The sequence below is a fragment of the Cupressus sempervirens genome, chromosome 3 (genome assembly GCF_028749045.1).
Source record: "Cupressus sempervirens isolate cs-2001-9-10 chromosome 3, ASM2874904v1, whole genome shotgun sequence".
In the NCBI taxonomy this organism is placed as follows: domain Eukaryota; kingdom Viridiplantae; phylum Streptophyta; class Pinopsida; order Cupressales; family Cupressaceae; genus Cupressus; species Cupressus sempervirens.
The window spans coordinates 373,662,473-373,676,910 of record NC_143120.1 but is presented as its reverse complement, the minus strand read 5'-3'; the positions used below and the strand labels follow the sequence as shown (position 1 = coordinate 373,676,910).

Sequence of the window (14,438 nt, the reverse complement as noted above, 5' to 3'; positions counted from 1 at the left end):
AGCGGTAGAGAAGGCATTAGACACATTTAGAGGAGATGTGGAATTTTAGAGGAAATAAGTCTCATTATGAATGGAGAATGAGAACACTTTTATGCTCACTTATGTTGTGCAAATGGTTTCAGGTTCTACAGTTAGGAGATCTACTGATGCAATCAATTTGGTGTTTTTGGGTGAAGGAGAAGGATTGGTGAAGCTGATTAATCAATCTCCAAAGGTTTAGGTTCAAAACCCATGTAATGTTCCACTCATGTTCAAATTATTGTTATAAGGCGGGGAATGTTGGCATATCACAATAGCAATAGTTTCTTTTCCTTGGCTCTCTTGCATCCTAATGATGGATCATGTAGTGTGATTTGAGATGATGCTGAACCCCAGAATAAAAAATATACATTGATATGGATTGTGGAAATCTGATAATGATGAAAAATATTTTAGTTGGTTCAGTTTTGAGACTCTAGTTAGTTCAGTGCAGAAATTGTCATTAGAATGGATAGTTGTTCATCTTGTATTGCCTATTAAAGGTAGCATTCAAAATAATAAATTGTCAAAGCATGTCTTTCTCTCAATTTCATACTTGTTGTGAACAAAGTTTTAGACTATAGAAGAAAATATTTATCATTTCCATTTTTAAAAAAACTTTGAGAAACATCCAAATGCTTATACTGGAATCAGAGAATCATCTCATGTCTGCAGCCACATGGGATAGGGAAAGTAAAATGTAGAAAAAAATTATTACCTCAGTCTCAACTCTTCCATTGATCAATTGAACAGCTTCTTTAAGCATGGACACATCAACATCTCCATTGCGGAGTGGAACAATCATATTGTCTAACATTATACGTGTTACCACAGATCTTCCTTGATCAATATATGACAAAACTTCCTTTACTTCTGCTAAGGTTCTGGTCTCAATCTTCACCAAGTTTGTACAAAAAGAAAACATGAAAAAATTATTTTTTCTTGAAATCTTCTAGATACATCATCCTCAATATCCAATTGTATATTTTATTAGAAAAATAGGCAAGGTCTCTCAACATGTGAAAACTTTCAACAATAATCATAAAGTAAATCAATTAATGAACAGATTGGTGTGATCAGTCAACAAATGATTTCCTGGTTTAGTATTTCCTTTTCCAATTATAACTTCCTAGGGAACCTGTCAAAACTGCATTTTAGCGCTGTCCAACACAGCAAAGGAAATTATAAGCCAAGATTTCTCATAAAAAGAAGAAGTAGTTACTACACATTATGCGTGTTAAACTGATCTTCCTTGATCAGTATATGACAAACCTCTTTTACTTCTTCTACGGTTCTGGCCTCTGCCTTCACAAGTAAATTTAAGTATGTGTACAACTAGAATACAGAATAATGTCATTTTCCTCTAAATCTTATAGGTACATCATCTTCCGTATCCAATTGTATAATTTATAAGAAAAATACGCAATATCTCTCGAAACAGTAAAACTATAATCATAAACTAAAACAATTAATGAACAGAGATGTGTGAAGAACAATCAGTCAACAAATGATTTCCCAGTTTACCATTTCCTTTTCTAATCATTGCTTCCTAGTGAACCTGCCAAATCTGCATTTTAGATGTCCGACACCTCTGCCTTCACGAGTAAATTTAAGGATGTGTACAACTAGAATACAGAATAATGTCATTTTTCTCTAAATCTTATAGGTACATCATCTTCTGTATCCAATTGTATAATTTATAAGAAAAATAGGCAATATCTCTTGAAACATGAAAACAATAATCATAAACTAAAACAATTAATGAACAGAGATGTGTGAAGAACAATCAGTCAACAAATGATTTCCCAGTTTACCATTTCCTTTTCTAATCATTGCTTCCTAGTGAACCTGTCAAATCTGCATTTTAGATGTCCGACACCACAAAGGATGCCAGGGTTCTCATAAAAAGCAGAAGTTGCTACACATCATTTCTACTCATCCCTAGCAGTTGAAAGCTCACATGCTTTGATAGGCATAAGAGCACCAAAAGAAATGTTTTAAGTTGCCATCAAAGAAAATGAATGTTCCTCAAGGGCACACCCATGTTTTCTACATTTCCTCAAAGGAAAACATTTTAAGGATAACTGGATAGGAGAGCATTAGATTCAACCAAACCACCCTCACTTCAATCTTTTGAGGTGATTGCACTGGATTCAAATGGGGAAATTGAAATCTGTGAGTTCATCATCACCAAACCCAATCACAAATATGTTTGATGTGCAATCGTGGAGATTGCAAATGAGACTGTTGCTAAAATCTAATTAGTAGTGATATCCTTTCCATGTTACTCAATCTCCTTTATACAAGGTTTTTAACTTTTTATTGACAAATTAAACAAAACTTGGTTATGAGTATCTTTGAGAGATGAGATTGTTTACTGCATAAGTTAATTAAGAAACGCACACAGATAATGAACCCGAACACGTACAGCAGAACTCTTATTATTATTATTCGCATAAGCCAAACAGTACATTATGCTTGCATGATAAGATCTGATCTGATGAATACAATGCTTCCTGAAGGGGTTATAAATACTTTCTGAGGAACCTTCCCGAAGGTATTCGTCGGCCAGATACCTTATGTCCGCTACAAACTATTTTCCCATCGGCTACATAACAAGAACTTTCCCGAAGGTACTCGTCGGCTGATACAAAAAACGTTTCTGAAGGGTCCTGTCGGCTGATACACAATTTCTACCGACGACATGATCCCCCCCAAAAAGAAAAGTCGTCTCCTGACGACTAGCAAAATTAGGAGACAACCCACAAATAATAAAAGAAATACTAGAGAGAAGGAGGTGTCCCAGAAGAGTGTTGTTGACGACGTAACTCATACACCTGGTCAGTCTGGATGCGCAGATCTGTCTAAATCTGTGAATTAACCTCTACGGCCTCCTTCAGTAGAAGCGCAGCATCCATAGCCTGTCTCTTGGCCAACTGTAACTCATGCTTTGCCGAATCTTTATCCCGGATAGCTGCGTCCTTTTCCTGTACCATTGCTGCCATATCCTTCAATAGTGCTGCCCATGCTGCCTGCTTGTCGGCCAAATCAGTGGCTAACTTTTCTCTTGCCTCTTTCTCAACTGCTAGAGATCTCTGAGCTGCAACACTGTCTGTTGCCCTATTCGCCTCCATGCGCTGCCGAGCATAGTAAACCTCTTTGTACAGTCCCACGATCTCATGTGCCAACTTCATCATCGGAGTGTCACTCGGTCCCAACTTTGGCTTAGTGGCCCAATCTGCCAACATCTCTGGTGTCTCAACTGTCGACCAACCTCTATCCACAAAACAAGTTTGAAATCGCTTAGGACAAATCCCACGAATATACGCTCGGATCAAATGCCACTCCCTTCGCCGAGTGAGAGCCTGAATCGCCACATCATGCCCCTTCTTCAATGCAGACTTCATAGTCCTGAGGTAGTCACTGCACCTGTCCTCATCTGACTCGTAATCCTCCTTGGCAAAGTCCTCCAATGACCATTTGGCATCACTATTGTCCTCCTCATCAGCGGGAGCCATGCCCACATTCGGTGCCGCCTCCTCTGTTGTCGGCGCAATCACGACATGTGGCATTCCCTCCTCCTGAGACTGAGGCTCTGGTACAGGTGCTACTCCAGAATAGCTGGGGGACTGAATGGACGGGCCACGCCTATTAGGAACGAGTCGGAACTGTTGCCTCAGAAAAACACTAGCTCTATCCATGACCTCTGGTTGTTCAGACTACGCTGGGTCCGTACACTCCTGCATTCTTCCATCTAGTACATTCTCTACTGGAAGTTCCTGAACTTCTGCTGACTGTGCTATTGTAACAACTGTTGTTGGCTGACTTATGGCAGGCGCCACGAGTGCTGCTACCGGAAGTGCTTCAGCAGGGGCTGAAGAAGTCTCTTGGGTGACGGGTGCTGTCAGGTGGGCAAAGCCTACCGCAAATCCAACTCCCGGCCGAACAGGAGAAGGTCATACCCCGTGTTGCCACGGTGCGGCTAGTGACTGCCTGGTGGGATCCTCCAGTCATCAATATCGGTCGCCAAGTCTATCCAAACCCAAGAATGTGAGCCATGTGTAGACCTCGTGGCACCAACTCGGAAGTCATAGGAACTGTAGCACGCGGAAATAGCAAGGGGGTAGCCGTGACAATCTAAACCTCCTCGTCATCCTTGCCTTCCCCTTCTTCCTCCACACTGTCCTGCTCAGAAGATGTCTCCTGTCGGCCGCTATCAGTATCACCTGCCATGTCCATCCGAGGCCTCTTTTGGCCTGCTGAACCCTTCTACCCAGTGGTTGTGTCCAAGTGCTTCCACCGCATGATAGGAGGTTCTCCCGGAGCCAGTGATCCAGGCTTTGCCTCTAACTCATCCGTTGGAATTATCCATGCTGCTGCATCAAGGAAGAGACCAATGGTGTAATGGGGCATATAGAAGGTCTTGTGTTGAAGAGTCATAAACTCATGCATCCGTTCAGCCAGCACAGACACCCAATTGTACACTTTCGCAGTCATTATTCCGTTCATCATGGATACCTACGGAAATGTGATATCCGATGCCCTAGAGGATCCTGTGAGCCTGCTCTTGACCAAGTCCATCAGACACCGCCATGGCCCCTCCTGAATGTCGACTTTCTTTAAACCCCTTCCCTTCGATGTCTCAGCTAATGCCGCCTGCTCTGCTTCAGTCAAATCTCCACATACTAATCTGATTAAAAATAGCTTCCCATCTTTTGGAATTTTCTTCGGCTGAACCTTTTTGCCCTGCTGCCTTGGAATGCCAAAAACACGTGTGAAATCGGCTGCCTTGAATGATACCACTTAGTCCCTTCCCAGATACTGAAATGTGCTCCTTCGAGAAGCTCTGCCATATGTCTCAATCATGGTACGCAGATACCCTTCATAATCTCGAATGCAAAAAACAGGCATTTGAATGGCCCATTCAACCTATGCTCTTCTAATGCTTGCTTTAATTGGATGATCATCAGGGGTTTCTTCCCACCATTTCCGGCAATCCGTTCCATTCAACCCTTCAAATTATATAGTTTGTGGTGTGACTTCAATTGCTGCAGGTGCTGTAGTCTTACGCTTCTCCTTGCTGCTGTTTGAGCCTTCATTCAGGTTACCTATACCTGCCATGCTCCTGCCTTCCACAACTTTAGACTGTGCTAATTGTTTTTTCCACTATCGTTTACCTGCAGACTCCATCAGTTATATCTTTGTCTTTTCTTAACGGTCTTCCAAATCCGTACAGTGGAGAATTCTTCCAAACACGTACGGTGAATTGCAACCTTTGGAATGAAAATTCGTACTTTGGAAAAGTTGGAAGGAAAATCAAATAACAAAGCTGTACCACCAGAAGACCATAAATCCGTACAACAGTTTCCCTCCCCAAATCTGTATGGTGGTATTTTTAATGCCCTTCACTGATCAGCCGTACAGGGACCATAGTATGCTGAATCCGACTAGAACTAATATAGTGCAAAAACCGCCTTGCTTATTGCTGAATTCCGTACTTTACCCTTTAGAACTTGTGATCTCATAATCCCACTGATAGGGATGGAATCCGTACAATTACCTAGCTCCAAAATTCCGTACTACAGAAGAGACCATACACTGCTTCCATAAAAATCTGTACCTTGCATTCCTTGTACACTGCTCTTCACAAGGGATCCGTACGGCTTCAAACTTGACACTGCCTATTGATTGCAGATGGAATCCGTACACTGCTTTGCACAAGGGATCCATACAGCTTCAAACTTGACACTGCCTATTAATTGCATATGGATGCCTCCTTTCACTTTTTAGCAGACCAATTGTACTGTTGCAAGGCAAGGCCTGAGATTTTACTCTGATTTTTCCTGGAGCTGCCACGCACACGGGTTTTGATGAAACAATTATGAAGGCGTCTTCCCTATTTAAATCTTCTGGAAAAGTCGTACTACAATATCCCACCAAGTCTTCAAAATCCATACAGCAAAATCCGTACGATGGAAATTAACAAAAATTGGCTCCAAATTCCGTACCTTAACCTTCTCTATTAAAATCCGAAAGGTGGTCCCAATGTTACAATATGCAGCTCTTTAAAAACCGTACTACACTAAAACCGTACACCAGCCTTTAGTTAAAATCTGTACATTGTATTAAAAACCGTACTACAGCAAAACCGTACGCCAACCTTCAAATATGAAAAACCATACGGTGCTACTTTTTCCTTCAAATATGGAAGCCGTACGGTATTCTTCCCTTCAACTATGAAATTCGTACGGTACTGTTTTCTTCAAAAAATGGAAACCGTACGGCACTTTCCTTCAATTATGAAAATCGTACGGCACTTTTTTCTCTCTTTTTAATTTTTTTTTTTTTTTTTTAAAATTATAAATGAATAGCAAAGTCAGTTTTCCCTTCGACCGTCGTCACCGTCGGTCTGCAATGACGAAGGGGTCTCTCGAAGGCCATTCTGTGACGCAGAAGTCTTCCGGCCGTGGTATATCTTCAGCTTCGAGCCATTCACCGCTTGAGGCACTTCCTATCCATCCAAAGTCCATAATTTTATTGCTCCATTGTCCCCTACTTCCCGGATCTGATACGGCCCGACCCACTTAACTTTTAACTTGCTCAGTTTGATCTCATTCTGGCCGTCGTATTTCAATACCCATTGTCCAGGCTGAAACCTGTTTAGCTTCAGGTGCTTATCGTGCCATGCCTTTCGCCTATTCTGCGTTACTTCAGTCGCCCACTGTGCTAATAATCGCTTCTCCTCCAACCTATTCAGTTTATACAGCCACAGCCGCTCCCTTAAGCTCTCCATGTCGCCCAACTTGTTTTCTAGTGCTATCCGCCGGCTTGGTATCATAAATTTCGCTGGTACTACGGCCTCCTGTCCGAACATCAGTTTAAACGGCGTGTGTCCTGTTGTAACTTTATACGTCATGCAGTAAGCCCACAAAGCAGAAGGTAATTTCTCCTCCCAATCCTCCCCTTCGACTGCGTAGGATTTGTATATAATTGATACCAGGATTTTATTGGTAGCTTCGGCCTGTCCGTTTGCCCTTGGGTAGTATGGACTTGATAGCGAATGATAAATTTTGAACTCCGTGGTAAGCAGTCGGATCACATGATTTACAAAATGTCCACCTCTATCACTCGTTAATTGTAACGGAATGTCGTACCTGGTAATTATTTGTTCATAAATAAACTTTGTTGTACTTATCGCTGAGTTGTCGGGTAGTACACGTGCCTCCACCCATTTAGTCAAGTATTCCATTGCGACAACAATGTAACAGCACCTTCTAGTTTTGTTTGTCTTCAGAGGTCCTATGAAGTCCAAACCCCACCGTTCAAAGAGCTCTTGAGCATGAGAAGGATTCAGAGGCATGAAGTCTCTCTTCAAAGGTTTTCCAGCTCGCTGACATATATCGCATGCAACAACCCATTCCCTGGCGTCATTGTATACTGTTGGCCACCATAATCCTGCTAGAAGTATCTTTCGTGCAGTTGTGTCCAGCCCCATGTGTCCTCCTGCCAGACCTTCATGCGCTTCCTTCAGTGCCCGTGGAATTTCTTCCTCTAGGACACAACGCCTCAGGATCTAATCGGGTCTCATTTTATACAACAATCCATTAATCAGCTGAAATGTTCCGCTCTGTATCACCAACTTCCGTCTTTCATTCGGTGGCATGGTATTTGGAAACTGTCCCGTTGACAAGTATTCGCCGATGCTTGTATACCACTCCGATAGTGCAGCAATCTGAAACAACTGTGCATTAGGAAAGTCATCATTTACATCGTCTGCCGGTTCACCTATTTTGATACGTGACAAAAGATCCACGCTTACACGTTTCTTTCCTGGCCGTACAATGATCTTGAAGGTAAACTCCTGCAACAGGAGTAACCATCGGCTGATGTTTACCGCATAAGTTAATTAAGAAACGCACACAGATAATGAACCCGAACACGTACAGCAGAACTCTTCTTATTATTATTCGCATAAGCCAAACAGTACATTATGCTTGCATGATAAGATCTGATCTGATGAATACAATGCTTCCTGAAGGGGTTATAAATACTTTTCGAGGAACCTTCCCGAAGGTATCCGTCGGCCAGATACCTTATGTCCGCTACAAACTATTTTCCCGTTGGCTACATAACAAGAACTTTCCCGAAGGTACCCGTCGGCTGATACAAAAAACGTTTCCGAAGGAACTTGTCGGCTGATACACAATTTCTACCGACGACAGAGATTGAGAACCACTCTTTTGGAAAAAAGTAATTCAAAGGTTAACATTTGACAAAAGAGGAAAGCCAAATGGATGACACCTAGCTAGACTTAGTTCTTGAGGAAAAATGATTGTGAAAGAAAATGGAAAGAAGTTGGGTTTCAATTTCAGATACCACTACAAACCATTTATTAGGACAGCCCTTGAGATGTAGTGCAAGTGATTACTGATGCAACAGAAGTTAGCAGACCATCAGGTAGATTGATTGAATCTACCTGCCACTTATTGAACCCCTTCTTGTGTGCATACTATGAACATCCCTCTCAAGAAAGGAAACAGATTAACAAGAGAGGTAACAGATTCACAAGTGAGATAACAGATTATACATTACCTCTACAGGCATGTGAAGATTGTGAAGCTTTAGATATCGCTCAACAGATGCAATGGCATTAGTGATTCCTCCAGCCACAGAGATATGGTTGTCCTTCAGCATTACCATATCAAATAGTCCCATCCTGTGATTTTCTCCACCTCCTATCAATACCTGAGTATCTTGAAAGCAGAAGATTGATCTAGCATTAAGAAATGAAAACTAATCTTGTATTTCACATGCTCAATATTAATGTAATATTTCAAAATGAAAATTGATCTCTTATTTCAATATGCTATGTATGGTATAAGAACGAAATGGTAAACATCAGTGTTCTTTTAACTAAAATTAATGTGAATTATTTCCAAAAGCTCGTCTTAAAGTTTATGACAGAAGAACATACCGCCCACTTGTCCACCACTCGTAAAGAAGGTGCAGTTTTCCTAGTTTCTAACATGCGTGCAGGCCTTGCAGCATCAGACATTGCCTGCCCAAACAGATACAGATATAACTCAAACACTTGTACTTTGAAGAGGAATTAATATTCAAACAGGTTGTTTGCATGATGCATATTTAAGCATTCTAATGGGGAACTATATAGAAGCCATATTTTGTCATTCAAAATTAAATATTTCAATAAAAAGTGCAGAAAGATTTAGCTTATAAGTTTGCCTTTTAGCAGCTCAACTGGTTCACTTTTTTCCATTCAGAGAATGTTCCCAATGCAAATCAAATGAATTGACATACAGGATAGCATAAATCAAAAGGTTGAAACATGTAAACAAACCAATTAGCACTGGCAACAATTAAAGACCAAGGTAATCATGATCTCCTATAAAACCACACTGACTTCTACAAATTAAGTGTTCAATGAAAGAGTTTGTCTTCTTCAAAGCACAATCTGACACTGAATAGTGATACGTATGTTATCTTGGATAACAGAACATAAATCAAGAAAAGAAAGAGTACCTTTGTAAGAGTTGCAATTCCACTCATTCGCTGCATGAAGTTGAGGACAACTCTTTCTGCCACAAGAATGCTCCTGGCACTGCCTGCAGATCAGTTGTTAGCCAATCATGCTACTTTTCCTTTGATGTGTATAATCACTAGGACAACCAAAAACACAACATACCATATACTGAGCCAAACTGTAGACCTCTCTCCACATTATTCCCATCATTCCGACTCCACTCAACCTGCCTTGCAACATGCATCGTGAAAGTCATTGGGATATGGAGTGACAATGTAAACTACAAAATCAGTTAGTATAGCTAAATATTTCTACCTTCAACTGAGGATCCACTTCCTGAAATATCATGTTTGCCATTGCAATTCCAGCAATTACACCATCTTCCTTTGCTAAAAAATGTGCTTCTGCTTCTTGCTCAACTGGAATGGTTGCCAAACAAGATATGTCTCCTGTGGTTCCAAGATCATATATACATCAATAGCAACAAAAAGCTTTTGGAGAAAAAATCAGAGTTTAAAAAACATAAATAAATGCAGAGAATGGAAAAACACCTGCTGTCTACTTCATAAATAATAACTAGATGCTTATAGTTTTCAAGTTTTTAATTACAATCTACTTTATACCTAGTCAACTACAAACTAAGTAAAGGTTCCAAATAATTAGACATAGCCACGACTCTTGCTGGTATGGATAGAGCTACACTAAAAGGCTGCAGGTGCTAATAATGAAACTCCTACGCTAGAGCATCTCACAAGTCATTCAAAAAGATCATTATCAAGGTTGGCCTCTATTAGGATATAAAAACCTTAGGATCAAGAAGAACTAGGCATTTGTCAATACTAAATAGGCTATTATCTATTTCAAGAGATGCATGAATTTCTCATGTATATTGTCAAGTGGGATATTATTTCCAATAAGATTTTTCTTTTTCTGCTCAAATCTCATACTTAACACTCCACCTTTAACGGGGAATTCCTAAATTCAGCACATACCTACAGTTTGCATTTTCCATGGATCAACTGCAGGTGTTACTACCATGTCCTCTTATTTAGCAGTTTACAAAAAAATTAGAAACAAGAAATTTGATTTCCAGAAATAGGATCTGCAATGCACTTGAATGGAGACTGAAACTACTTCCTGCACGTAATCTACTAGTGAATGACGTTTTCAATTTCAGGGATAACTGCTTATCCATTGGATTATAGGGTCACCACACGTCATGAGAGGCAACACTGTAATGTTCCCTTTTTGGGACATTAGGAAATTTAAAGACATATTCATATAATATTAAAATTGACTATGAGAGAGTGGATTAAAATTATAAAAGGTCAATTTAGTATTATAAAGTGGGCTAAAAGTGACAAGGAGAGCTAAGATGAAAAGACAGGAAGGGAGTCGAAGAGTCACAGCTTTGAGGATTAAAAGGAGAGAGACTCATTCATTCGGATTATGCTTGGTTTATGATTCAGATTTTGGTTTCTCTCTTGCGAGAGTTACTTGGAAAGCTTCATCTTTAATCCAGTGGGAGGACGAAAACCCTCGTGCCGTTAGACAGTGAATGCAAACCCATTGTCCATGGAGACGTCACATCAGGTGTCTCACCTGTGCTTATAAGTTATTTTCTTAGTATTCCAATTTGACTGTAAAACTGTGTTTAAGATTGGATTTTGGATGTTGGTTATTGTATTGCTGATGTATAATACAATAGCATATTTCAAGGGATTTTATGAGAATCTACGGTTCTATATTGTTGATTTGTAATACATCTTCATATGTTTATGCTCTGAGAATTATATTTCGGTAGAAATCAGGTAAATATCTATTGGGGATATTTCAGTTGTATCAAAGTCATGCATCCTGCCAACCTGCAAGGTTTTAAGTTAATACAGCTTGCAAATTGAAGCTTGGTGGACATTATCAATTTTTGTTTTAAAAAACTCCACCTGAGATTTGGGCCTACATTTTATTATTGTTATCGGGCTTCATACTTGGATTCGACAATATCCTAAGAGCAAACTTTGCCGCCAGTAACCTTTCTTCATTCTCGAGGATGGAGAAACTATTTACTGATAAGTAGGAGATAATCTCCACATGGGTCAATGAGTTTGACTCAAAATACACAGTTAAATCCTAATAGTAATATCACAATTTGACTTGTTGTGGAAATTATCTCCTACTTATCAATTGATGAGCTTAAGGGGCTTTCTAATGAATCGTTCATAAGGCACAACACTTGGTGAAGGTTTTGCAAATGGGGTTGGAAGCTTTGGGTTTAACCATGGAGGAAACTCCGTAGTTAAGTGCGCTCAAGCTAGAGTAGTACTAGATGGGTGACCTCCCGAGAAGTCCCAATGCTTACCCCTGTCAGCATCACCTAGATCCAATGAGTGCCAAGTGTTCCATTTATTCTTGTCAGCCGACTGGATGGTCTCGGCGGTGTTTTCTATAGCCAACAGAATGACTGTAGTCGGTGTTTTGTATTTTGTAGCCGACGGGTAAATAGTTGTAGCAGACATAATGTTTGTGGCCGACAAACTCCTTCAAAAAGGTTTGGCGAATAGTATTTATATCCCGTCTGGGATCACTGTAAATCATCACCTACTATCATTAATCATTGATCTTATGAAGCATAAATGTATGTCTAGCATATGCGAATATAATTTTGCTATTTTGTTCCATTGTCTGTATGCATTCATTTATTTTACCTGTACAGTAAACATTTGGCGCTGTTGCCTTATGAACCTGGAAGGTGGGAGGAATGAAGATTAATGCCAAATCAGCTTAAACAGGATCGGAATAAGGTCAAGGGAAAAAATGGAATCCGTATTGCGCAAGAGAATTTAATTCTGGCACAGCAAGCCAAACGCCGACGGAGATTTCAAAAGAGTGCCGACGGAAATCGTAGCACGGAAGATTTGTTGGAGGAAACTCGGCAGCAGATGGAATTGGTGGAAGAAGCACGGGAGGAGTTTTTTAATTTGTGTTCGCTGAGGGAAGAGAATCCAGACGGAAGAGCATCGACTCGCACGGCTCAGAATGCCGACAGAGCAAGAGTGTGGAGTGAACTCTTCGTCCAGGATATACTTCCGCAGGGGACAACTTCAGAACACCCTTCTTCACCAAGGTTCGCAGTTGTTGAGTCTGACGGTGTGGGAAAACAGTCCGTCGGTGTAGGAGTGCAGTCCGCCGGTGTGGGAGAGCAGTCTGCCAGTGTGGAAGTGCAAACTACCGGTGTGGGAGTGCAGCCTGCCGATGTAGGAGTGCAGACCGCCGGTGTGGGAGTGCAGACCGCCGGTGTGGGAGTACAAACTATCAGTATGGGAGTGCAGACCGCCGGTGTGGGAGTGAAGAGCGCCAGTGTTGCAGGACCGAGCAACGCATGTTTACAGAAACCAATTGTGATGGCGGAACCGAAAGAGAAACTGCCGAAGTTCAATGGCGATGGTACGGCCGATCCCATTCGACATTGCAAAACACGTGAAACGATCTGGAAGACAAATGGGATAACTGATGAAGACGACTGGATGAAGCAGTTTTCGGCCACCCTACGAGGCGTAGCAATTGATTGGTTCACTGATACAGATCCACAAAAGCTAAACAGTTGGGATAACATTAAAAAGGAGTTTCTAGCAGAATTTAAATTGTTGCGGGATGATAATGAAATTGTAGCAGAGCTCTTCAATACTAAGTAGGGGAAGAACAAAACCGTCCGCATGTATGCTAGGAAATTAAAAGACTTGATAAACAAAATGGAAAGTAAGCCGGCAGACTCACTTCAGAAAAGATGGTTCGTGGAAGGCCTACGCTCGAAGTTGCAAAGGAAAATGAAAATTGAGCCACCGTCATCATACACGAAAGCTTATAACAAAGAAGTGGACTTCGAAAGTGAGTAGAAAACAAAGAAGAAGAAGAACACCAGCTCATCTGATTCTGATGACGACGAGCCTGCCGGAGAGGATAGCAGCGACGATGAAGGCAATAGCAAGAAGGCTCGCGCTTTACAGGACATGATCCGCATGATGGAGTTTAAAAACATGCAAAAGGAGCCAAAAGGCAGTGAGTTGTGGTGCACGGAGTGTAAGACCGATGGTCATCATACTAAAGGATCGTGTCCAAAGAACCAATTTTGTGACATTTGTCAGATCATGGGCCATTCGACAAAAGAGTGCCCCTTTAACATGAAAACAAGAGGATCTCCGCAGGTGCTTCTTACACAGGAGGCTTCCCCGTCGGGCAGTAGCGGAAATACGAATAGCGCAGGTGCCACATCCGGAGGGTACAAGAATAATAACAGAGGGCAAAATAACAACAACAATGCAAACGATAACAATAATAATGGGAGTTGAAGTCGAACCCAATATGATGCAAACAGACAGCCGATTGTTCAATGCCGAGCATGTAATTTGTGGGGTCATTTTGCGCGGAATTGTACAACGGCAAACACACCAAAATTATTATGCAGATGGTGCGAACTCGGCGACCATAAAGATGCCAAGTGTCCAAAGTCTGGAGTAAACTTGATCACTGTCGGCACGGATGTAGAGGAGGTTTTGGAAACTACACGGAGGCAAGCGGAGGAAAAGAGAAAATTGGGGGAAGCGCAGGCAAAAATTGCAAAAGCATCATCGGCGGGGAAGTCTCAGTTTAAGGACATCACCGACACCTTGGCAAAGAACTTCGCAGAACAAAACATTGTACGACAGATCTTACAAACAGAGATACCGGTCAAGATAAGTGACCTCCTTTTCACAATGCCCCAATTACGAACGGCCATTTTGAATCATACACCGTTTTCGAAAGCAATGGAGGACACAGGAAGGGACAGTAGGGAAGTGATGACAACAGACCCAATGCTGCTAGCACTCACATCCATATGGCA

The 14,438-nt window shown here is 41.2% G+C and overlaps 1 protein-coding gene across 4 annotated transcripts in view; it reads right to left on the bottom strand.

The window, feature by feature from the left end:
* Window positions 1-14,438, bottom strand: part of QPT (quinolinate phoshoribosyltransferase) — a 202,779-nt gene that overhangs the window by 130,563 nt on the left and 57,778 nt on the right. For 2 of the 4 annotated variants that reach the window (XM_089819850.1, XM_089819851.1), the window contains exons 3-8: window positions 9,875-10,008; window positions 9,722-9,785; window positions 9,559-9,641; window positions 8,993-9,076; window positions 8,611-8,763; window positions 737-913 (exon numbers count right to left, since the gene is read on the bottom strand). In XM_089819850.1, coding sequence (XP_089675976.1) covers window positions 737-913; window positions 8,611-8,763; window positions 8,993-9,076; window positions 9,559-9,641; window positions 9,722-9,785; window positions 9,875-10,008 — 695 coding nt within the window. The remainder of the gene's footprint in view (window positions 1-736; window positions 914-8,610; window positions 8,764-8,992; window positions 9,077-9,558; window positions 9,642-9,721; window positions 9,786-9,874; window positions 10,009-14,438) is intronic. The other 2 variants (XM_089819852.1, XM_089819853.1) reach the window with 1 other exon arrangement.